This window comes from Emys orbicularis, chromosome 1, assembly GCF_028017835.1.
Source record: "Emys orbicularis isolate rEmyOrb1 chromosome 1, rEmyOrb1.hap1, whole genome shotgun sequence".
Lineage (NCBI taxonomy): Eukaryota > Metazoa > Chordata > Testudines > Emydidae > Emys > Emys orbicularis.
In genome coordinates this window covers 191,635,969-191,661,614 of record NC_088683.1, presented here as the reverse complement: position 1 = coordinate 191,661,614, position 25,646 = coordinate 191,635,969, and the positions used below count along the sequence as shown (strand labels likewise).

Sequence of the window (25,646 nt, the reverse complement as noted above, 5' to 3'; positions counted from 1 at the left end):
TACAGCTCCTGTGAGCCTCCACAGCAGCCCATGGAGATGCAGTTTAATGTTGAACAAAATCAAAATGAAGCATTTCAACATTTGAATATTTTAACTTTTTGCTTTGTGAAAAAAATTGACATTTCAACTTTTAGTCCCAATTAACAATGAAAGCAAATGTTGAAATATCAGAATTTCTCACGGGATGAATATTCCAATTTTCAGTCAGTTCTGGTTTTAACTTAATCTCCAATTGGTTTTAGTGAAAATTGGGTAGCTAAATCATTGTACACTAGCTTGAAAAAGAGGATGATACTGGCCAGGAAGGGGCCTTGGATAGATTGGTTGGAGCATTTGCTGCTTCAGCACATCAATTCAATAGCATCCATTGACAAGATTCCTGAGATCCCCTGGCTGTAAACTAAAACTCTCTCCCATCTCAGAAATGCCAGAGGAAGTGGCAGTAGCATGCCTGCCTCCTGTTGGGTTGTGTCACCTCTGGGGCAGAGGGTTCCTCATTGCTGCTAGGCTGTGCAATTTACACTTCCCTCTGCCAGCACCAGTGAATCTGTCTGTCTGTTATATTTCCAGTATTATAAGCCTAGCTGCCAATCCAATGCCTGTTTTTGTCCACAGTGCGTCTGTTTAATGGTTCTCTAAGCATCAATGGATTGCTACAGTTCAGGATTGAGAATAATTGGTATATAGCATGTGCAGATTACTGGAGTGAGCAGATTTCAAATGAAGTTTGTCAACTGCTAGGACTAGGGTAAGTAATGTTATTTATTGTCTTTGTCAGCATCTCATTTACACATCTATTGTGTATGGAACATGTTTTTGCTTCTCTAGCTGGTTTGAACAACTTCAGGATTGTCCAGAAAAGGAAGCATGCACGTATCTGTGGAGAATGACATTGTTTTGAGATCTGGAAAATATATATTAAAAAGACTACCCTTTGGATTTCCAGGTTTTAGCTGGATATAAAACACTGGAAAAACTAAAATACTGCCAGAGAGGCTGTCTTCAAGTTGTCTTTTTCTCACCTCACCAAAACCAGGAAATCCAGACATCTCATGAGAAAACCTTTTTTTCATGAGATTTCCAGCCTGATACCCAAATCTCTGTGGTATGGAAAGTCTCTAACTGTTATATATAGCACTTTATTGAAATTAACCTCCTGAGGCTTGATCATTCCAATATTCTTTATTGCAGCTGTCAAAAAAGTTTCAGAGTAGCAGCCGTGTTAGTCTGTATCTGCAAAAAGAACAGGAGTACTTGTGGCACCTTAGAGACTAACACATTTATTTGAGCATAAGCTTTCGTGGGCTACAGCCCACTTCATCAGATGCATAGAATGGAACATATAGTAAGAAGATGTATATACATACAGAGAACATGAAAAAGTGGAAGTAGCCGTACCAACTGTAAGAGGCTAATTAATTAAGATGAGCTATTATCAGCAGGAGAAAAAGAAAGCTTTTGTAGTGATAATCAAGATGGCCCATTTTGGACAGTTGACAAGAAGGTGTGAGGATACTTAACATGGGGAAATAGATTCAATATGTGTAATGACCCAGCCACTCCCAGTCTCTATTCAAACCCAAGTTAATGGTATCTAGTTTGCATATTAATTCAAGCTCAGCAGTTTCTCATTGGAGTCTGTTTTTGAAGCTTTTCTGTTGCAAAATTGCCACCTTTAAGTTTGTTACTGAGTGACCAGAGAGGTTGAAGTGTTCTCCTACTGGTTTTTGAGTGTTATGATTCCTGATGTCAAATTTGTGTCCATTTATTCTTTTGGCCAAACCGGACAGTCTCTACCCAAAAGAATAAATGGACACAAATCTGACATCAGGAATTATAACATTCAAAAACTAATAGGAGAACTAGACTGGACAAAGTGCTACTGCTGTCAGCTAATTAAGTCACTTATTTAGCTCAATTGGTAGTGGTCTGTGTTTTATTCTGAAAGTCCTAGGCATAATTCTGAGTTCTGCTTTCAGCTTACATGGGGTCGATATATAAGTAATGCATAAAAATTAATTATGGACTTCAATGTGTGGCTCTGATTTAGTGCTTTGAAAATATTGACTAAGCCTCACAAAACATCTGTTTTACTTATTTTACAGAGGAAGAAATATAGGTTATGTGACTTGCCTACGTTCACATACCAAGCCAGTAGCAGAGCTGGGAACCCAGGTCTCTACCCGATTCTCAATCATCCTGCTTAGCCATTAGACATACTTCTTCTGAGAGTTCTGTCTGCTTTATAAATGAGACAAAGACCATTTCAGTCTTTTATTCCTCAGTATGGTAGAACTGGCAGCATAATAAGAAATGATAAGTATTGTTGGGATATACCTTTTAATCAGTGTTAGTGCTATGGACTCATTCAAATAAAATAACAAACCTTAATAAGTTAGTGAGGAGGAGTGGTGAAGATATTCCAAGTAACAGTCACCTGTGTTCTTCTCTGTAGAAACCTTAATCCATGCTCCCTGCCTTGGTAAGGTGAAATTTGAGCTACCATTCAGAGGGGGCCTCTTCCTGGGCAACAAGTGGTGGAGGGTCCTGTCATTGTATCCTGTCCCCTACCTCTGCAGGTTCCGCTCTTATCTTCTGCGACTAAGGGATGGACAAAATATTAGGCCCCATTATCAAAATATTGGCTCTTCATCCTCCTTACTTCCCAAGAGCTATCACAGGACCCCAATAACTCCAGTGTCCATTTGTAATATACCAGTGTTCTGTGGAATAATGGCCCATCTTACTGTGCTCCTTTATGGTTATTTGGATATGTAATGGTAGCTCTACAGGGGTTCTCAAAGCCAGTCCGCCGCTTGTTCAGGGAAAGCCCCTGGCGGGCCGGGCCGGTTTGTTTACCTGCCGCGTCCGCCGGTTCAGATGATCGCGGCTCCCACTGGCTGCGGTTCGCCGCTCCAGACCAATGGAGGCTGCAGGAAGCGGTGCGGGCCGAGGATGTGCTGGCTGCCGCTTCCCGCCACCCCCATTGGCCTGGAGCGGCGAACCGCGGCCAGTGGGAGGCGTGATCAGCTGAACCTGTAGACGCAGCAAGTAAAAAAACTGGCCTGGCCTGCCAGGGGCTTTCCCTGAACAAGCGGCAGACCGGCTTTGAGAACCACTGCTTTAGAACATTTTAAAACAGATCATATTTGATTGAGGTTCAAGGCCAAATTCTTTGCCAATGTAAATCCATTGACTTCATTGTGCCAGCAGAAAATTTGGCCTTTAGTCTGCTGGGAAATAGCTTATACATTCTAAATATAAAGACATATTGAAATTTTATGATTTGTGAAAAAATGTGAACATTTATTCTACTTTGATCAGCTATAGAGCTGTTTAAAAAGTCAAAATTGGAAATTGTAATGAAAAATTGAAGAATTTTTCATGAAAACTTGTACTGTAACCTGACCAGCTCTAGAAATATCTAATTTTGCACTTTTTTTAAAAAATGCACCCTATGGCTAGAGAGGTTTTGCAAAAAACACTGGGTTTGGGGGGGGGCACCCACAGAAACAGCAATAATGTAGTTTATGTCAGTGGTTCTCAAAGCAGGTCAGCTGCTTGTTCAGGGAAAGCCCCTGGTGGGCCGGGCTGGTTTGTTTACCTGACGTGTCCACAGGTTCGGCCGATCGCAGCTCCCATTGGCCGCGGTTCGCCGCTCCAGGCCAATGGGGACTGTGGGAAAGGCAGCCAGCACATCCCTCGGCCCGCGCCGCTTCCCACAGCCCCCATTGGCCTGGAGCGGCAAACCGCGGCCAGTGGGAGCCGTGATCGGCCGAACTTGCAGACGCGGGAGGTAAACAAACTGGCCCGGCCCACCAGGGGCTTTCCCTGAACAAGCGGCGGACCGGCTTTGAGAACCACTGGTTTATGTGATCTGGCTCTGGCTGTCGCTTGGCAGAAGTGAACAAGAAAAGCAATGCTAATTTCAGCTACGTTAGAAAAACTGGGAGTAAGGGACAAAGAGGAGGAATAATTTCCTACATGGAAGAAGGCAGTCAGTAGGGAAATAAAATACTTATTTGTAAATGTTGAAAGGGATATTGTAAAGAAGGGGACATATAAAAATGTAAACTCAATAGCGCAGTGGGGAGGGAAGAGAGGAGCCAGCAGCAGCTTCTCTTCTAAAGCAGGAACATCTTTTAAAAGAGTAAGCTTCAGCAATCAAGGTCCACAGGGAAACTTGGTGTCTGCCCACATCAACTTATTGCCTGAAGGAAAAAGACCAACCACCGATGAAAATAGAAAAGTCTGGCCTTCCCACAGTGGCAAAGAGGAGTAAGTCAGAGGACTGAGTGTTCTTACATTCAACTCCCTTGATAGTGACCTGAGGACAGTTTTTGTCTGGCATCAAACTTACAAGGGAAAAGAAGTTGAGCTCTTTCTTATCCCTGTATGTGTGACTTAATTAACTTCCTCAGTTATCCTTGCTGCTTGAGAAGTTAGAAGATGGTCTCCTGAACTCTGTTCTTACTCTTTAAAGAGACCTACTGTAGCATAGTAAACTGAACTCAGGTAAGCTCTGACCTCCCCATCAAAGCTGTGTGTGGGTCCTGCTGTTGGGCAAATACTTCAGTAAAGTAGGCTGGACAGATTGAATAATAAAATCAAAGAAATTGGAGATGTATAAGACCTATTAGGTCATTTTGTCCATCCTCCTGCAAGTGCCAGATTGCTCCCTTCAGTATATTTTCTATTACTTTGTCCAGTCTAGTTTTATGACAAAAGGGTATTCCCCCACTATTCCACAGTCTATGTTCTCCTTTTCTTAATTTCATCCAAGAAGAGGATTTGTTCAGTGCTGCTGCCACAAAATGGGGACACAAATAAAATTTGGCCTATCACCTATAGCCCAGTGACTCTAAAATTACATATGGCTTAAATCAGTGGTATGTGAGATTCCCTGTGTGGTAAGATCCTGAAGGCATTGCTTTTTTAAACTTTCAACATTTACAGTGCAGTTTTATGTGCCATATTTTAGCCTCATTTACACTGGGAGCAATTCTAGTGACATCACTGGTGCATCACTGAATAACCAGCACTATTTCTTGCAGCAGGCTGGTTTTCAGTGGATGTCATTCATCCAACTATTAAGTGAAATCTTAGCTTGTGAGATCTGACAAGAGTACAGCCTAAAGCTCCTTTGTGATAAATAAGCAAACTACAAAAATCAACCTAATCAGGAGCCCTTCAAGAAAATATTCAGGGTCTTATTTTTCATCATTAGCTGAGGAAATGTGTGTTGTTTTTGCCTGAACAATCACTGCATTTGTGTACACATCAGGTATTGATGCATGCAAATATAATAACTGTATATGCATATTAGGCATGCAGTTTCACAGCAAACTTATCTTAAAACAAACCCCATCATGTTAAGATTCTTATGTTAGTTCTTCTTCGAATAGCGCCTCTGCAGATGCTCCACTTCAGTGCGCTTGCGCCCTGTCCCTTTGATCAGAAATTTTTGGTAGCCATGCCAATTTGGTCCACTCATGCACACCACACATCCTCATGCCCCACACAGGCGAACAGCCCTCAGTTCCTTCTCAACCACCTTTGGCCCAAGATGGAGTCAACTGTGTGTCTGTTCTCTAATATTTAGCTTTTTCTCAGATAGTTACCTTATAATTCCTTACCTTACAGTGTTATAGTTGCTAGAAGAATTGTTCCTTTTTGTTTTTTTCTTTTCTTTCGTAAAAAAAATATTTATTCTTAGAGATAGTTACATAGTTCGGAGATTTTCCCTTCTAGAGGTTAAATTTTCATTAGTTTGGCTCGAGAATGCCTGGAATTTTCCCAGGATTCAAGAGGTGCCTCTCCTGTCGTGAGGTTATTCCAATAAGTGACAGACTCTCCCAGTACCTCTGTTGTCTCATACCCCCAACAAGTGCAAGATCTGCACTTCCTTCAAGGGGAAATCCCCCCAAAACAGAGAAATTAAGTTTAAACTCCTTATGATGGAGCAAGATTTACATCCAGCTTCAGATTTGGGAGAGAGAGCCCCCCCCCCCCCCCCCCCGTACAGAGATCTCCCAGTACAGCTAGTGCCCCATCCGCATCGATATCTCAGTCACCAGAGACTAGCAGAGAGGTAGGCAGTACAATGACACCAAGTACATTTATGGTGCCGAAGTCCTCATCTACATCTGCCTCTAAGCAAAAGTATGTGATGAGGAAATCTCCAAGAAGTTAGTCACCAGCTCACAAGAAGACTACGGAGACCTCAGGTGCTAAGAGGTGTCTGTGCAGGATATGAGTGAGGCCAGTACAGCAAAGGCAAAAAGGAGTCAGTCATCTAAGACAGACTCAGTACAGAGTTCAGGTACCCATACCAGCAGAGATAGGCTTGAAAAGACCAAGCCCATCCCTGAACAACACTCATTACCAATAACCAGAAAGACTGCTCACCTATCTATGGTACCAAGGGAATCCCATACCAAGTGCTTGGTGCCAGCTGCATTGGTACTAAAGCCATCACCCACAGGTTCCCACTTGTCCCAATCCTTGATACTGTCAGTACTGCAAGAATTCAGATCCCTAGGGACCTGATAATATCTTCTGAGCCAGAGTCTCCACTGTTAATAAGTGCAGGGAGTTTGGGGAGCCCTGTAAGATAGGGCCATTTTCCCCATTTTAAAGGTGGGGAACTAAGGCAACTTGCCCAGGATTACACAGGAAGTCTGTGCAAAAGCAGGAAATTGTACCAGGATCTCCCAAGCCCCCTAGACCTTCCTTTTTTTTTAACTGTAAGCATTTAATCACAGTTTGGGAAACTTCCAATAGACTGATTTCATCAATTGAGGTTCCAATATTAAATCCCAAATCCAGACTTTAAGATTCAGCCCATTATGTTAATACATTAAATCATACAAGAAAGGAGTTTGGATTAGCAAAGGTAAGAGCGGAAATATTTGTAAATTCGTATGGCTTTTTCCTTCATTGTAAATCATATTTTTTCTCTGTTGTTTCCAACTGCTGATCAGTACTTGACAGAACAATAAAAGAATCTCATCAGAACAGTTCCCTGAAACCTTTCAGGGCACACATGGCCTGCATCACCATGTGTATGTTCTCTTGCATAATGGAAATAATAATGCTGTATAACTGAAATCCTGGCTCTACTGAACGAAATGAAAGTTATTACAATAATAGCTTTCCAATAAAGACATTTGATTTCTTTTTATCTTTACTGAAAAGGAAGAAAGAATAGAGAAGACATTTCATTGATTTTGAATGAGGTGGTATTTTATTCAACAGATTACAATCCAGTACATGTTCTTGGAATTTGCAGTTTTATGTGTTCCAACAAAATAATCTAAGAAACCTTTAGTCAACTAACTTGCTGTAATTTGATAAATCAAGAGAAACTCTTGAGGGTTAACTCAGAGAAGCACTTTAAACTTGCTTTCAGGAAGTGAGGGGGCTATTATCTTGAGGAGGTGTCAAAGACTAGAGAAAAATTGAGAGAAATCCAGAACAGTAATCCAGACAGCATAGCACTAGTCAAATAGAGGAGCAAGAGGGAGAAATAGTTAGTTCTAACTTGGCTGAAAAAAGATCAAGAAATGTAGGAGAAGAAAAGCACTGAGTAGATAGTCAGAGGTCAGTGGGCGCTTTGACTTGAGTTAGAAAGATTGCAGGTTTTTACCCTATTACAGGATCTCTTTCAACCAATCAAATTTAAAATGTGTATTCAGTTAAAGGATCATGGTATGAGGCACTGCCATCTCACACCTGGGGTGGCTGCAAACTCATTCTAGACCGAGAGGCCTGCACCAAAGTCTGTTTGTGCTCTACCCTGGCCAGAAGGCCAGAGCCCCTTATAAACTGTTACATGCAGTCTGCCCAGTGGCGGCTCTATGTTTTTTGCCACCCCAAGCACGGCAGTCAGGCGGCCTTTGACAGCACCCCTGCGGGCGGTCCGCTGGTCATGCGGATTCGGCGGCATTTCTGCGGGTGATCTGCCGGTCCCGCGCCTTCGGCGTACCCACCGCCGAATTCCCGCCAAAGCCACGGGACTGGCGGACCTCCCGCAGGCATGCCCCCCGCGGCTTGCCACCTAAGGCACGCACTTGCTGCGCTGGTGCGTGGAGCCGCCCCTGAATCTGGCCCTGCCAGGAGGCTGTGGGCTAAAGACGGTTTGTGCTTTGCCCTTCTCAGACGGCAAGAGCTTCCCCCATAGACTATTGATTATTGTCTTCCTGTAGTGAGGCAGAGTGGCCTCCCTCGCCACTCAAGAGTGAGGGACCACTACAATTGGTGGAGAATTCAGGCATCATCCCACCCCTGAAACAAGGGGACAAGCCCAGAGAAGCAGCATATCAAATCCCCCCCATCTGTCAGATGATAGAACGGTGAACCTTCCCAACCAGGAAGGCTGGAGGTCAAGAAGCTCACCAAGTGCCAACAGCAGCAGCATACAGCGCAGCTTGTGCAGCAGCAGCAATGCCTGCAACAGCTCAGGAACCAACAACAGCAACTCATTCAAGAGCTGGGGGCCCAACTCTACCACAAAGAATGGCAGTGCTTGCAGCAGCTGGCCGTGTTGATACCAATACCCAGCAGCTCCAATCCTGGGGGAGCAGTGACCCCGAATATCCCCATGGTGCCTTTGACAAATATGGGTCCCAGAGGTGACCTGGAGGCCTTCCTCAGTTTCAGCTGAGTCTGGACCGGGGAATCTTGGGCATGTAAGCAGCCCCCGGGGCCAAGTGACGACCCTCTTAGATATGGACGGAATTTGGATTTCCACCCTCGTCAACTCTGGTTGTGGACAGACTCTGGTATGTCAGGACCTTGACAAGCCCCCAGACCCATAGTTGGGGGTCATTTTGCTGCAGTGTATCATGGGGATGTGAAGTCTTACCCTCAGGCCTGGATCACCTTGACTGTGAGGAGGGATACAAGGATTATGACAGTGGGCCTGGCACCAAAGCTGGCCTAGCCCATCATCTTAGGTCGAGACTGGAGCAGCTTCTTGGGGGTCCAGCACACCGTGAGCCTCGAGTCCTAAGAACCCCAGGGTGTCTTTGAGGGAGAAGTCCTGGAAGGGACAGACTGGGCACGCAGGAACCTCAACCCAAGCAACCAGCAATACCTCAAGGCCGACCAGGACCTTCCTGATGAAGGGGGTGATCGCGGGCCTCTCACTCATGATGAACCCCCTGGTTTAGGCTCAGACTTTAACCGTGACTAGTGGGAGGACCCCACCCTTGGACAGGCCTCTGAACAGTTGACTCATGTTGATGGGAAGACCATGGAACACTGCCCACCCCCAGGCAATGCAGTATCCCCACTTCTAGTTGACAGGCAACTGCCTCTAGTGAGTCGATCGTGACTCCTGGACCCAGGACATCCAGACCCAGCTGGTAGTCCCCCGATGCCACTGATGGGCCATCTTGCAGCTTGCCCACACCATTCCCGTGACGGGACATCTCGGGCATGAGAAGATCTTAGCCCAGATCCTGACACGGTTCTTCTGGCCCAAGATACACCGGGAGGTAAAGGATTTTTGTGACTTCTGTCCAGAGTGTCAACTCACAGCCCTGCGAGGGGTACTGAAGGCTTCCCTTGTCCCCCTGCCGGTGATCGACTCCCCCTTCAAGAGAGTCGCAATGGACCTGGTAGGACCCCTCCTGAAGAAAGTCAGGGGGTTCCAATATTTCCTGACCATTCTCAACTACACCACCCAGTTCCTGGAGGCGATCCCCCTCCAGAATGTCACGGTAAAAACTGTGGCTGCATAGCTCTTTAGAATCTTTCCCCAGGTGTCTCTCCCCAAGGAACACCTGACAGACCAAGGTACCAATTTCACCTCACAACTGTTCCAACAGGTCTGTGGCCTGTTACGAATAAAAAAGCTACAAATGTCCATTTATCACCCACAGACTGATGGGTTAGTAGGGCAGTTTAATCGAGCCCTTAAAGAGATGATGTTGAAGTTTCCGCCAGAAGATCTTTGCCACTGGAACCAGCTTATCCCTCCCCTATTACTAGCCATTAGAGAAGTTCCCCAATCCTCAAGAAAGCTGAAGATGTCAGGGAGGTTGCACAGAGTATAAATCAGGGCAGAATTGTGACTCAGTGTATTTTTGGTATACTTCATTATTATGTTCCTACAAATGCCTGTGAGGCCAAGTAACTGCTAGGATGGAATTTTTCAAGTACATGAATGTGTCATTACAGTAAAACAATCTGAAACAATGCTACTGTACTGTACTGAAAATTGGGTGTGTAATAAGGGTGTATTCCCTTTCCAGATTGCTTTTTAAGCAAGCTGGTTTGAATGGACTTGTAACTAGGAACAGACCCATGTTACTAAGATTGCATCTTGAATTGAATCCAGAGTTAACCTTGTCCCAAAGGTAGGGGGTTTAGTGTTTACAGCCCAATGCTCTATTCTGTTATACCACTTTTACACTAGCCTGGCTCCGTTAAATTCAATAAAGTGCAACTGGAATGGAACTGATGTGACAGTGGAGAATCACACCCACTGGGTTCTGGTTCAGCTATTAAGGAACGTGGCTCAGGACACAGAAGTTCAGATCAGAATTTACCATCAGTTTTGGGGGAGTTGAATTTCATATCCGGAGTTATAGTTCTCTCCCAACTGCATACATAAGTACTGTAGAATTGCTTCACCACTGCCTTGCATCTTGTGTAGCCACTTATCTCAATGCAAAGTGCATGTAAGATGCTCCCATATTAGAATGGCAGTATATTATCCTGACATTGCACAGATGTGATAATTACACAAAGTGTGAGTCAATGGAGAATAAATGCACTGCTTTTCTGCTCAGCTGAAATTCTCAAGCTGGCTAGGTTTTTGTATGCTATTCTGTAGTCAGGTTTAAAAACATTGAGGTTTTTTTTAGAAAAAAATTCTAACCACCAAGACATACACACTAGCCTCCAAGTAACTGGACAATCATATTGTACTTGATCTTTCCGTTCCTGTCCCTCTGAGTTGTTGTCTCTTCCATTCTTAATTTAGAGCTAGGCTTTGCCATTTTCACATTAAGTAATATCTTATTTCACAAATAGCTCCATCAAGTCCTTTGACTTTAAACTCTTCTAGATAGAGAAGTCACCTCTATTTGTTCTGTAAAGCCCAGTGTACATAATACTGTTATTTCCCCCCAAAGTACAGAACTGTGCTACACAAGTTTCAATTGACTATTGTTGAACACTGCATAATAAAATTTAACTCTATCTTTTAAAAATGGCAGTGCAATACTTTTGAGTGGTGGCATTGAAAAACAGAAATCTGATAACTCACTGTCATTAAAATCTTTAATCTGGACCTTTCATTGCTATTCAGGCATCTTAAATGAAATATTTCAAGAAGTGTGTGTCAGAGTGAAGGTAGTACCTGGTTTTTGTGGGAGATTTTTTTTTTTTTTTTTTTTTTTTTTGGTGTTTGTTTCTGTTCTTTTTCCTTTAGATTTCAAACCTCAAAAATCTTTGAATAAATACCCACTATTCTAGGAATTCAGTCAGAGAAACACAATGAGTATCTTTAAAATGTCTCACTTTTTTTCCTCCTCCTAGAAATATGAATACATCATCAGCGATGTTATCCACTGGAAATGGGCCATTTGTAAAAATCACCAAAGCAGCGAACCAGAGCCTAATACTTACACCAAGGTAGGCATCAATGCATCTTTCTCACATTAAGGATCAAATTGATCATAGTGGTAAATAAAAATAAATATAATAATAAATGTCTTGTTCTACTTTACTTTAGTTGAGAGCCAGTGTGATCTAGTATATAAGGCACTGCACTGAAAGCCAGGAGACCTAGATTCTATTCCATCTCTGCCACTGACTTTCTGTGTGACCTTGGGCAAGTCATTTCATGTCTCTGTTTCCCCTGCCATGTGTTGTGTATTGTAAGCTTTTGGGGCAGGGACTTTCTCTATGTGTTTGTATATTACAATCTTGGTTTGGGCGTCTAGGTGCTACTGTGGTTTCAATAATAAATAGTACTATTCTTGCATAGCATTTTGTATCCATAGATCTCAAAGTTTTTACATTAAGTATCATTAACCCCGTTTTACAGATGGAGAATAAGGGGTCCAGAGAAGTGAGGTGACTTGGCCAATGTCATTGCTCAGATTGATGGCAAGAATAGAAGAACCCAGATCTCTTAAGTCCCAGTCCAGTGTTCTATCTTGTAGCCCACACTGCTTCTCATATTAAATATAAAATGTTAGGAAAATACTGAAAACTGGTAGTTTGGGACAAAATCCATAACAAGAACAGAGATCAATACAAATGTAATAGCCAGCTAGAAAAAAAAAGTCCTTCTCTTCCTGGTTGGATATGTTTTAAGGCAAGTGGTAGTAAATATAAATAAATATTTATATTTTATATAAATATAAAATAAAATGAGGCCTGTATAGTTCTTCTGGCTTTGTCTCCATATCTTTCTCACGGAAATCAGCTCATTAAGCGAAGAGCTGTTCAGAACCATATCCTACCCCTAATCTCTTTTACCCTATATTATATCTGATGTGACTTTGAAGGATTTCTATGGGTTTGGAATAATTGGGAGCTTTTCTTGACTATAGACCCTGAATTTAATAGTTGCAAAGAATTACGTTCACAAGAGGTGCAGTGCTTTAGGCACACCTATCAAAGGAGAGGTGCTTGCCATTAACTAGCCAGACAGTTTACACTGCAGTTAAAGCAGTGCCTTAAAGGAGCTAAGAAAGCTTAGTAGTCCTATCACATTAACAGTTACATTTTCCTGGAACCTTGATAGATGCGCTGACACAGAAAATCACCATATAATTGCTCGGTTGCTTAGACTGGATTGAAGATGGGATGCATCAGTAGTCTTGTAGGCTTCACTTATGAGCCATATTGCACAATAGTAAAGCTATAGAGAATATTTAATTTGCTGCAGAGTTTTCTTTTTCCCTGCTGGAAGCTGATTGATACATTTTCTGTTCTAATTCTATTCTGTTAATACCAAATATTTATCAGTCTCACTGGTGGTGGAAGAAAAACCATCTTAGAGTAATGGAGGATCATTAAAAGCTGTTTTTCTTTTTTTAATAAAATGTACGTCTAAACAAGCATTGCCATGAGAGATCTTAAAGAGCAGCCTATGATTTAAAGGTGTCTTCTATTACTATCAGTTAAACACTAAAGAATGAGGAGAGCAAGAGGAAAAGGAAGAAGACCATTCATCTTAACTGCATTCCTACTGCAGAAAGAGATTTCTTTTCTGTTTATCATCTGGACTCCTGATAAGGATCACTTTTATTGTGATACCATTATACCTTCATGTAGTTTCACAGAAGTTGTAATGTTACAGAATGAGAGAAGGATTAGAGTGTTTTTCTTTTAGTAAAATAAACTAATAATAATAAAAGTCAATTGATAATCAATACATGAAGGCCAGATCCCACACTGCATTTAGTCCTTACTCAGTCAAAACTCCCTTTGAAGGTCATAGGAGTTTTGACTGATTAAGAATAGTAAAATGTGACCCAGAGATGAAACTACTGTTCATATCTCGGACACACAGGGAACTTATTTACTGACAGAAGGATAACATTTGCATTGGGCCAGATCCTAGCCCTAGAAGCATTGGTGGGGCTATGCACTAAGCAACTCTGTGGCATGGCAGGCTCCACAGCCAGAGACAGATTAGGGATTTGTGGGGACCTCGGCCAGAGCAAGTGGGGGCCCCTCTCCACCCCCTTCCTCCTGCAGTCTCCTCCTCGGCACTCCTGCCAGGGAAATGGGGTTGGGGCACGGGGGCTTGTCCCACCCCACCCCGCCACCTGGCACTCCTGGCGGGGAGTGGGGTCAGGGGCGGGGGCTTCCCCCACAGCCCAGCTGGAGCACCAGGAGGGCAAGAGGAGCAGTGCAAGCCCCTGCACCCCGACCCCACTCCCCGGCAGGAGTGCCAGGCAGGCAGATCAGGTCGGGGCACAAGGGCACCTATTTTTGGGGGGGCCCCTAATTGGCCGGGGCCCCTGGACATGGGCCCCGTTGTCCCAGTGGCTAATCCGCCACTGTCCACAGCAAGAAATATTTCTGCTAAGAGCAACTGGGAAGGATAATATTCACGCAGCCATCAAAGTCATCCAGCCCAACTCCTATATACAGTGTGACAAGTGGGCCTTTTGGGAGTAACACAGGGGAAGCAGTCAGCACGCACCAGGCCTCCCTGACATTTCAATGGGAGAGGAGGGGGATTAGAACTGGGCAAATAATTGATTTTTCTGTTTCATTGGCAGCTCTGAAACATTGAAAAACAATTTTGGTTCGAATCAAACCAAAATCAAAAATTCTGAAAAAAATTGGCAAATTGAAAAAGTCAAGAGAAATTTCATTTTGTGTCAAACAGAACATTTCATTTGACTGAAAATAAAATGTATTGTTTCCTTTCCAAATGCTTTTAAAAATAATAGCAAAGGAAATGAACAGTTAAATTCACCAAATGTGGGCATGAGGGGAAGGGAAAGAGGTAGTACTGCCTATCTTATAACCTTTATCCCAGTGATTAGGGCGCTCATGCAGGATGTAGGAGACTCGCGTTCAGTTCCACCCTCTGTCAGATGTAGAAAAGGGATTTGAACACAGGTCTCCATCATTGCAGGAGTGTACCCTAGCCCCTGGACTATAGGGTATGCTGCTGTGGGGGTGTTTCACTCTCTCCTATTGAAACTGTTCTAATGGTTAGGGCAATTTTCTGCAATATGGGAGACCCAAGTTCAAATCCCTTCTCCATATCAGGTACAGGGGACAACTGTATTCAGCTGAATGCCCTAAACACTAAAGTTTAGGCTAAAAGTTATTAGGGTGCTGGCACCGCCTTCTCTTCTGTTCATTTAGCAAATCGCACCTAATCCCAAATCATTGTTTTGGCCAAAAGCATTTGGCAAATTTGTTCCAAATTCAGGAATATTTTCAGGCTGGTCCAAACTGCATGTTTTGGCTAATAAACTATTCAACTGAAAATTTTCATCCAGCTCTAAGGGGAATGGATCCTCCTCCGCTACCCAGCTGGCAGCCATAGGAATGACAAATGGGGATGAACAACCCAGAACCAATCTCCAGACTGACAGCTCCAACATGAAGTAAAGGTGGAGGCCCACCAGTTTGAAGTCCCTCTGATCATGACAATCAGGGGGTGTCAGCAGTGTAAGAAATACCCCAGTGAGTTGCCACTCCTACACATAGCTCCCTGCTGTAGATTAAAGAGTAGGAGATGTTGTATCACCATCATAGAAGGCATGGGCCCTGTCCAGATGAGCGAACATTCTATCCCACCTCCAGTTTGGTGGAGATGGAGCTCATTTGCAAAAGTTACCAGTTACTGTGCAATCCTGCTGGAAGGAGGTGTGTTCCCTGCCCTACCCCTTTCTGTACCAGCTTATTCATCCTCCCTGCCAGATGGCCCAATGCACAGCTGGTTTACATGGGCTTATGCGTTTTCATGGGAGTTTGAGTAAAGACTGAAGAATTTGGCTTCAATGATGTAAACTACATCCTTGGAGTTATATGTAAGACTGAAAATAGGAGATGTTTGCAATGTGAAAACGATACAGTGATTCTGGATTACAATATGAGAGTATATGTTATTGTATAATAGGGAAATGATGATAGCTACATTTATATAATCATGTTATATTACTCTGTATACATTTAAAAAACAAACTATGTATTAAACTAGTCCTCTGTTGCTATTCTTTCCTGGTATATTTTTGTATATATCAGATTTAATTGGTGGCACAGGCACTGTCCCCAGTGCTCGGATTCATTACAAGCTATGAAGATAATCTTAAAACCTCTGGGTGTCAGAAATGCTTGAGTAGTTTTGATCTGTGGCCTTGTGCTCTTCAGGCTTCTGGCTTTATGTCTCTTCTAAATAATTCCTAAGCCTTTATATGTGTCTATATATATATTCTACAGTGCAGTGTTATCTCCATGAAAGCTACACTGATATCAGACTAATATATATATATATATATATATATATATATATTAATTCTTTGGTTACACTGATATCTAGTGGCAAGTTCCTGAATACACCTAAGAAGGCAGCAAAAAATCCATATTGAATTCAGATTATATTGGATTCAGAATTTTAGCAGATGACATTTCTCCCCTAAAGATTAGGCTATTTTAATGTCTATAATATGCTGTTTTTAATCAAATGTCCAGCAAAGGAGAATTTATATGTGTGATATCCATATTGTATATTATAATTGAAACTTACATTTAAGCATTGGGTAGTACAGCCAAATTACTGCACATTAACACCGTGGTTTTCCTTTAGAATAAGGAAACTTGATGTACAGAAGAAGTTTTGTAATGATGCTAAACTGCACTTAAACATACTCATGTAATGTCACCTGGCCTGCAGATACCAGTATTTTTAACAACTGTGCTTTCATTCTAGCAAACAGTGTCTCAGTAATCTGGTGATTCATCTGCAATGCAACAATAAACGTAAGTAAATATTTCATAAGAAACTTCCACTTTAAAAATCAAATTGTTGGCTCCATAAACTTCATGTATATTGTTTGAAAGATTTTGGCAGTGAAATATAAACTGTATTTTCATATAAACAATGAAGCAGGAACATTTACAATCTTCAGTTGTTTTTAGACTTAAACATACAATGGGTGCAAACAAAAAGAAGATATCCACACCACACCCCCGCCCCCAAACTCTAGGAGAGATCAGATCCAGTTCCAGACTGGAACTTTGTATCTTGAGCACATCTTGAAATATGGCATAAATTAATTTCAGACTTCCCCTCCCCTTTCTAATTCTAGCTTGTGGAAAACGACTCATAACTCAGGAGATCGGTGCAAAGATTGTAGGTGGAAGTGATGCCAAAGAAGGAGCTTGGCCTTGGGTAGTCTCGCTGTTTTTTAATGAAAGACCTACATGTGGAGCTTCCCTCATCAGTGATGAATGGCTGGTCTCAGCAGCGCACTGTGTATATGGGTAATGTTTACTTTCTCCTTAAGTTAATACATAGAACACGATGACCCTCCCAAAATCTACATGTACCCTGATGGGAAGATGCTCGTTCATAAAGCTGGGTTACAGAATGGCCCTGACCTATCAATCGGATATGCATAGGGCAACACTGCTAGCCACATAGGGTATGTCTACACTGCGATAAAAGACCTGCGGCATGGCCACTGCTGGCCCTGGTCTGCTCACTTGGGCTCACAGGGCTCAGGCTGCGGGGCTATAAAATTTCAGTGTAGGCATTCAGCCTTGGGCTGTAGCACAGACTCTGAGACCCCGCAAGGGGAGAAGGTCTCAGAGCCCAGGCTCCAGCCCAAGCCTGAAAGCCTGCACTGAATTTTTTAGACCCTCAACCTGAGCCCTGCTGACATGGGCTCTGTGACTTGGTACTGCAGGTTTTTTATTGTAGTGTGGACAGACCCATAGAGTCCCATTGAAGTCAATGGGAACCACATATTCACAGGGATCTCCCCTTATGGATCCTATGAAAGGGAATAGATGTGGTTGTCTTCGATAGCAGGGGACTGAACTCATTGACCCAGGAGGTATGTTCCAATCCTATATTGTTATGTTCTGATGGATCTGACTGCAGAATCAAGGCTTACATTTATGCTTTTAATAATATTCTTTTTTATTATTATTTTTGCCACAGTAAAATGACTTTTCCGTGCTAGAATAATGTTGTTTTGCCAAATTAATTGTTTATTTTCAAAGTTGAAAAAGAATTATTTAGTGGTCCAAAGGCCCATCAGATAAATGATTCAGATTAGGTACTTGAAAATCATACCCAATAACAAAACTGTGTTCAAATGGAGAATAGCCAGAGTCAATAGAAAGTATGAGGGAAAAATTAATGTAAGGGGCTTGAGACAGTTCTGTAGGATTTTTCAAACACCTAATTTCTCTTTCTCTCTCTCCCATCCCCCAATGTATAATGTTGTGGTGGAAACTCATGTACAGCAGGGACCCAGTTTTATAAAAATGACATTACTGCTGAAGTCTGCACCAGACTAGGGAAAAACCTGAAATTAGTGATAGGTACAGTTAACAACCCAGCTCATCATTTAATTATTATGTACCAAATTATTCATTCACCTAATAAGAGATGGAGTCCAGCTCACAGCTCCCGGAGTTCTTAGTAGCCCCACATTTCAATGACTTCAGTAAGGAGTCATTTACATCAAGAGACACTTTTTTGAAAATGGAAGGTTGTATACATTAAATATATGATACCTCATCAAGCATTTGCACTTTATCTGTAATTAATTTGGTGTCTTCATTACTCACTCAAAGCTTTCCCAATGGTGTGAGAGTAAAGAATGACATCATATCTCATAAAGGTAAATTTAGTGTTGCCTGTGTAATTATGACTCTCTGTTGTACACTATGAGAGACTGATCAAGATTTACACTACTCTACACAATTGGAATAAATCTCAATTTGTCTGAATAGATGTTTTAATCACCTCAAGTAGTCTCTATGGTGCACTACCCAGAATGTTAGGAGATGAGGTATATTTTAAAATATTTCCTACAATATGTTACCATTATGTCTATAATTAAAGTGCTGTAGAGGGGACCAAGAATAGGAAAACATAGTGTTTAAAAAATCATGGAAGAGCTATCACTATTGTCAGAGAGTAAAATCCATTTATTTATGTCTGAATATTGGTGACATTGTGGCAGAATTTACTGAAGCCTTCTCTATCCATTGCTACCTATGAACACTCAGCAGATGACTTCCCAGTAATCTGCTACACACCATCTATTCATCTCCTCAATGATCATACCCTATTACAATGACTTGCCACCATTCCTTCTGTGATAACTGTCTCAAAGTTATTTCCATCTCTGTGCCTGATGTGACCAAAGTACATGAGTTTGTGCCTGTTGATTTCTGACAACAAAGTCTGCTTCTCTCCAGCAATGCTCCTAACATAAACATTCCTCATCTTTTCTATCCAGGAGATATGCAAGAGTCTTTGTCAGCACCACATTTCAAGGGCTTCAGTTTTCTTCTTGTCAGCAGCCTTAATTTCCCACAATTCACATCCGTAGGTTGCTATTGAGAAAATTAAGTTTTTCACCAGTTGAAACTTTGCACATTTTAAGATTCTATGTTTTTTTTCCAAAGTTTTGTTAGGGGGTCATTGCGGAGCAAACCATTCCTATATTTCTTCCAATTTCTTTAAAACAGCCTCCTTGGTTGGCTATGTATGACCCCAGATAACAGAAATCATTTACTACCTCTACATCTGGAGCATTAATTGAGGTGTTTGCTTTCATCTTGTTTTTGTTAATCATGAATTTCATTTTCACCATATTCAGAGATAGTCTGTATTCATCACTAACTGTTTTTTTACAAAAACAACTAGGAGTACTTGTGGCACCTTAGAGACTAACACATTTATTTGGGCATAAGCTTTCGAGGGCTAAAACCCACTTCGTCAGATGCATGGAATGGAAAATACAGTAGGCAGGTATATACACACAGTACTTGAAAAGATGGGAGTTGCCTTACCAAGTTGGGGGTCAGTGCTAGTGAGACAATTCAATTACAGTGGAAGTGGGCTATTCTCAACAGTAGAATACCAAGGGAGGAAAAATCACTTTTGTACTGGTAATGAGGCCAATGTAATCAGGGTGGCCCATTTCAAACAGTTGACAAGAAGGTGTGAGTAACAATAGGTGGCAATTAGCATGGGGAAATTACTTTTTGTAGTGACCCATCCACTCCCAGTCTTTATTCAGGCCTCATTTGATGGTGTCCAGTTTGCAAATTAATTCCAGTTCTGCACTTTCTCGTTGGAGTCTGTTTTTGAAGAATTTTTGTTGAAGAATTGCCACTTTTAAGTCTGTTATTGAGTGTCCAGGGAGATTGAAGTGTTCTCCGACTGGTTTATGAATGTTATAATTCTTGACGTCTGATTTGTGTCCATTTATTCTTTTGTGTATAGACTGTCTGGTTTGGCCAATGTACATGGGAGACGGGCATTGCTTGCACATGATGGCATATATCACATTGGTAGATGTGCAGGTGAATGAGCTGCTGATGGTGTGGCTGATGTGGTTAGGTCCTATGATGGTGTCCCTTGAATAGATATGTAGACAGAGTTGGGAACGGGGTTTCTTGCCGGGATAGGTTCCTGGGTTAGTGTTTTTGCTGTGTGCTGTGTAGTTGCTGGTGAGTATTTGCTTCAGGTTCGGGGGCTGTCTGTAAGCGAGGACTGGCCCGTCTCCCAAGGTCTGTGAGAGTGAGGGATCATCCTTCAGGATAGGTTGTAGATCGTTGATGATGCGCTGGAGAGGTTTTAGTTGGGGGCTGAAAGTGACGGCTAGTGGAGTTCTGTTACTTTCTTTGTTGGGCCTATCCTGTAGTAGGTAACTTCTGGATACCCTTCTGACTCTGTCAATCTGTTTCTTCACTTCACCAGGTGGGTATTGTAGTTTTAAGAACGCTTGATAGAGATCCTATGGGTGTTTGTCTCTGTCTGAGGGATTGGAACAAATGTGGTTGAATCTTAGAGCTTGGCTGTAGACAATGGATCGTGTGATGTGGTCTGGATGAAAGCTGGAGTCATGTAGGTAAGTATAGCGGTCAGTAGGTTTCTGGTATAGGGTGGTGTTTATGTGACCATCGCTTATTTGCACTGTAGTGTCCAGGAAGTGGATCTCTTGTGTGGACTGGTCCAGGCTGAGGTTGATGGTGGGGTGAAAATTGTTGAAATCCTGGTGGAATTCCTCAAGGGCCTCCTTCCCATGGGTCCAGATGATGAAGATGTCATCAATGTAGTGCAAGTGGAGGGGGCATTAGGGGACGAGAGCCAAGGAAATGTTGTTCTAAGTCAGCCATAAAAATGTTGGCATACTGTGGGGCCATGCAGGTACCCATAGCAGTGACTTGAAGGTATAAATTGTCCCCAAATCTGAAATAGTTCTGGGTGAGGACAGCATTATCGGGGATACTGTTCCTGACAGCTTGTAGTCCATCTTTGTGTGGAATGTTGGTGTAGAGAGCCTCTACATCCATAGTGGCTAGGATGGTGTATCCTGGAAGATCACCAATGGATTGTAGTTTCCTCAGGAAGTCAGTAGTGTCTCGAAGATAGCTGGGAGTGCTGGGAGTGTAGGGCCTGAGGAGAGAGTCTACATAGCCAGACAATCCTGCTGTCAGAGTGCCAATGCCTGAGATGATGGGGCGTTCAAGATTCCCAGGTTTATGGATCTTGGGTAGCAGATAGAATACCCCTGGTCAGGGGTCTTAGGGTGTGTCTGTGTAGATTTGTTCCTGTGCTTCTTCACAGAGTTTCTTGATCAGATGGTGTAGTTCCCTTTGGTAACCCTCAATGGGATCAGAGGGTAATGGCCTGTAGAATGTGGTGTCAGAGAGCTGCCTAGCAGCCTCTTGTTCATATTCCGACTTATTCATGATGACGACAGCACCTCCTTTGTTAGCCTTTTTGATTATGATGTCAGAGTTGTTTCTGAGGCTTTTGTTGAAGAATAGCCACTTTTAAGTCTGTTATTGAGTGTCCACATATCTATTCAAGGGACACCATCATAGGACCTAACCACATCAGCCACACCATCAGGGGCTCATTCACCTGCACATCTACCAATGTGATATATACCATCATGTGCAAGCAATTCCCCTCTCCCATGTACATTGGCCAAACCAGACAGTCTATACGCAAAAGAATAAATGGACACAAATCAGACGTCAAGAATTATAACATTCATAAACCAGTCGGAGAACACTTCAGTCTCCCTGGACACTCAATAACAGACTTAAAAGTGGCAATTCTTCAACAAAAATACTTCAAAAACAGACTCCAACGAGAAAGTGCAGAACTGGAATTAATTTGCAAACTGGACACCATCAAATTAGGCCTGAATAAAGACTGGGAGTGGATGGGTCACTACAAAAAGTAATTTCCCCATGCTAATTGCCACCTATTGTTACTCACACCTTCTTGTCAACTGTTTGAAATGGGCCACCCTGATTACGTTGGCCTCATTACCAGTACAAATGTGATTTTCCTTCCTTGGTATTCTACTGTTGAGAATAGCCCACTTCCACTGTAATTGAATTATCTCGTTAGCACTGACCCTCCCACTTGGAAAGGCAACTCCCATCTTTTCATGTACTGTGTATATATACCCGTCTACTGTATTTTCCACTCCATGCATCTGATGAAGTGGGTTTTATGCCCAAATAAATTTGGTTGGTCTCTAAGGTGCCACAAGTACTCCTCATTGTTTTTGCTGACACAGACTAACACGGTTACAACTCTGAAACCTGTTTTTTTACAGACACCAATATTTGTTGCATTTCAATCACTATAGAGAAGCCTGGGTGTTCAGCTTCAACCAGGCTCAGAAGTATTTATATTGTTTGTAAATCAATTAATTCAGTAGACATTTGATGATTCAAAACAACTTCAGCCATAAAGCAGGTCGCTAACTAAAGTACATCCTAAACAGCTCAGCAATCAATACAGATTGTTTAGGAACAAACTTGTATTTTTCTTTTCATTTAAATGCTATGTTTCTATTATGTTCAGATAGTCTTAACTTTTGATTTTCTAGATTTTTTTTCAGCTGTAGGTTAAAAACCTTTAAAAATAAGATTTCTAATGGTATGTCTACTCTGCAATCAGGAGGTGTGATTGCAGCATGTCTAGACATACCCGAGCTAACTTTGATCTAGCTAGCTTGAGTAACAATAGCCATGAAGTTGCGGCAGCATGGGCTAGTCTTGTCCACCCCGAACCCTGAGTACATACTCAAGAAGCCACTGCCCCTACTACAGTGGTTTCACTGCTATTGTAACTTGAGCTAGCTAAATTAAAGCTATATGTGCTGCAATCTCACCTCCCAGTTGCAGTTTAGACATATCCTCAGTCTACCATCCCCAAGGTATTTCGTGCTCATAATTTTCTATCTGAGGGATGATTATTAATTGCATAGGAATTTTTAATTTCAGCGGTTTAAAAGGTCATAATAATTAATGATTCTTCCATAATTGTACTATTGTCCAAGCAATTCTGTATAAATGTATTTTTGAGCTTAATACCCAAAATGAACTGATAATTCTGTGATACGAAATTTTAGGCCACTAGCGCTGTCAGAAAACCGTAAGCAATTTCAAAAGACAATATGCTACTCCACTTAATCTGAAAAAATATACAAAGTTTGTGTATATATTCATTCTTGAGGGGATTAAAGATTAAAACAAATTATACATAGCAAATTGTTCAAGTCCTTCATTTGGTCATAAATAATTGTGAATATTCCTTGCAATCTCTAGGAGGAATTTAATACCGTCTCAGTGGAAAGCAGTGCTGGGCTTGCATACCACTTTGAATCTGACATATCCTCAAACAGTAATTGAAGAGATCGATCAAATTGTCATAAATCCTCATTATAACAAGCGCACAAAAAATAATGACATTGCTATGATGCATCTTCAATTCAAAGTGAATTATACAGGTAGGATTTTTGATCTTCTCTTACACATTTATTTACTCTGTATGAATGAATTTGAGCTTGCTCCAAGTGGACTAGTCAACCTGACTTTACTCATTAATGATGGGTTAATGGTATAGTTGGACTTGTCCTTATAAATTAGATATAATCTTGGGAAAACCAATCATAGCGGACTCAGTCCTGCACTTGTTGGGAATTTTGCCTGAGCAAGGAAGAGAGGGTTTGGATCAATGTGCATTTTGGTAACTGACATCACAAAAACCAGAACACTGGAAACAAGTTGAAAATAATTATTTCTCTTTCACAGATTATATACAGCCTATTTGCTTACCAGAAGCAAGTCAACAGTTTTTGCCAGGAATGAATTGCTCCATTGCTGGCTGGGGTAGAACTACAAATCAAGGTGAGTCACCACACTTTTAAAAATACCACAAAAAATAATGAGAAAACTCTTTGTTTGATGTCAGAGATGTATTTTTTACTTTACGTTTTAAAGTCTTGAAGTGATGGGAAATCTACCACATCGCTTGGGAAGTTGTTCCAATGGCTAATTTCACTCCCTGTTAACAAAGTATGTCTTATTTCCAGTTTGATTTCCATTATCGTGTTTCTGATTGTGTGCACACAACAGAAGTCAATGTGAGCTGCCTGTACATATTTGTGGGCTGGATGTGTATGTAATAGTAATACCTGCCTCTTAAATAGCAGCTTTCATCAGTATTTCTCAAAGCGATTTACAAAGGAAGTGTTGTTATAATTATTTTGCAAGTGGGGAAACTGAGTCACAGAGTGGTGAGATGACTTGCCCAATATCACCCAGCAGGTGAGTGGCAAAGCCACAGCCAAAACTAAGGTATCCTGAGTCCCAGTCTAGTGCTCTCTTCATTCAGCCACCTTCTGTAACATCAAAGGTCTCTAAAAAGGTCACATACTGTGACTGTTTTTTTGCCATTCACTATAATGGAGTACTCTTCATAAGGAAAAAAATGTCCATTATTTCCTTGTTTCTGTAGATGTAAGGCTGAAATCTTGCCTTTCACTCCATTTCATCTTGCCTAAGCAACATAGGATGCAGAGAGAAATAAAATTCAGATCCAGATTTTGAACATCCCAGCCTTCAGGAGCATTTGGGTGCAAGAAGTTGGTTCCAGTCCTCTAGAGGAAGGCCATTTTCATAAAATCTGATTATCCAGTTTGGATGAGTACCATGCAGTTCATATGCCATACCACAAGCCCGTCAGAAGTGAGGGAAAGAAAAGGGGACGTCAGCTGTTGAGAGACTTCAGCGAGGGAAGGCTGTTTATCTAAACTTTTAAAAATTAAAAAAAATATTTAGGCTCATTTGAGACAAAAGGCTGAAATTCAGGCCCAGTGTTAACATTTCTGGGGTCGTTTGCCTGTTCTTAACAAAGATCCCATATTGCCATGGCCGGGTTGTGGGCAGTCAGACCTGGTAGTCAGAGCCAGATTCACAAGAGAGGAGTCAGGTTCAGGAGACAAACTGGAGGTCAGAACCATGAATCACATGCCAGGAAATCAAGTCAGAGGAGCAGGATGGCACACAGTCCAGAACAGGGTGAAGCCCAGTTGTTTGGATAGCTTCCTGTGTCTGCTGCTGGACCAGCAGGCTAATCAGCTGCTCCGGGACTCCACCAAAAGTACTGAAAGGGCAGAGCTTCAAACTGGGGCTGGGCTTTTTGGATCCAAGGTAAGCAAGTCTTAGGAGGCTGCCAGATGGAGGGTTGGAGTATGGCTGTTCCTATAAACCCTGGAAACCCAGGTTTATGACTTGTGGGTCATGACACATACATGCTACCATGCCCTAATGTATCCAACCACATCAATGACAGAGAATTCTCACGAACATGTTTTCGGTGGCAAACATTTTTAAATGTCCCAAATGATTATTTTAAAATTTAGTGAACAATTGCTCCTGCCTGAGATATTTTTGCCAAAATTTCAGCCTGCAACCAATCTTTATGTTCCTTTCATAAACCCACCCAAAATAAAAAATTGCCATTTAAAAATGAACACACCCTGAAATGTATTTATACTGTACTTCATAACAAAGCAGATTTTCACTTTTCAGAGATTGTTATTGCAGACGGAGCCAAATTCTGTCCTGAGACAAAGGAGGTTGCACAGGGGAAT

The 25,646-nt window shown here is 41.9% G+C and overlaps 1 protein-coding gene across 1 annotated transcript in view; it reads left to right on the top strand.

The window, feature by feature from the left end:
* Positions 1 to 25,646, top strand: part of TMPRSS15 (transmembrane serine protease 15) — a 149,230-nt gene that overhangs the window by 120,785 nt on the left and 2,799 nt on the right. The window contains 6 exon segments of the mRNA XM_065421225.1: positions 616 to 748; positions 11,551 to 11,646; positions 16,424 to 16,473; positions 16,803 to 16,977; positions 23,317 to 23,498; positions 23,803 to 23,898. Of these exon segments, the coding sequence (XP_065277297.1) occupies positions 616 to 748; positions 11,551 to 11,646; positions 16,424 to 16,473; positions 16,803 to 16,977; positions 23,317 to 23,498; positions 23,803 to 23,898 (732 nt within the window).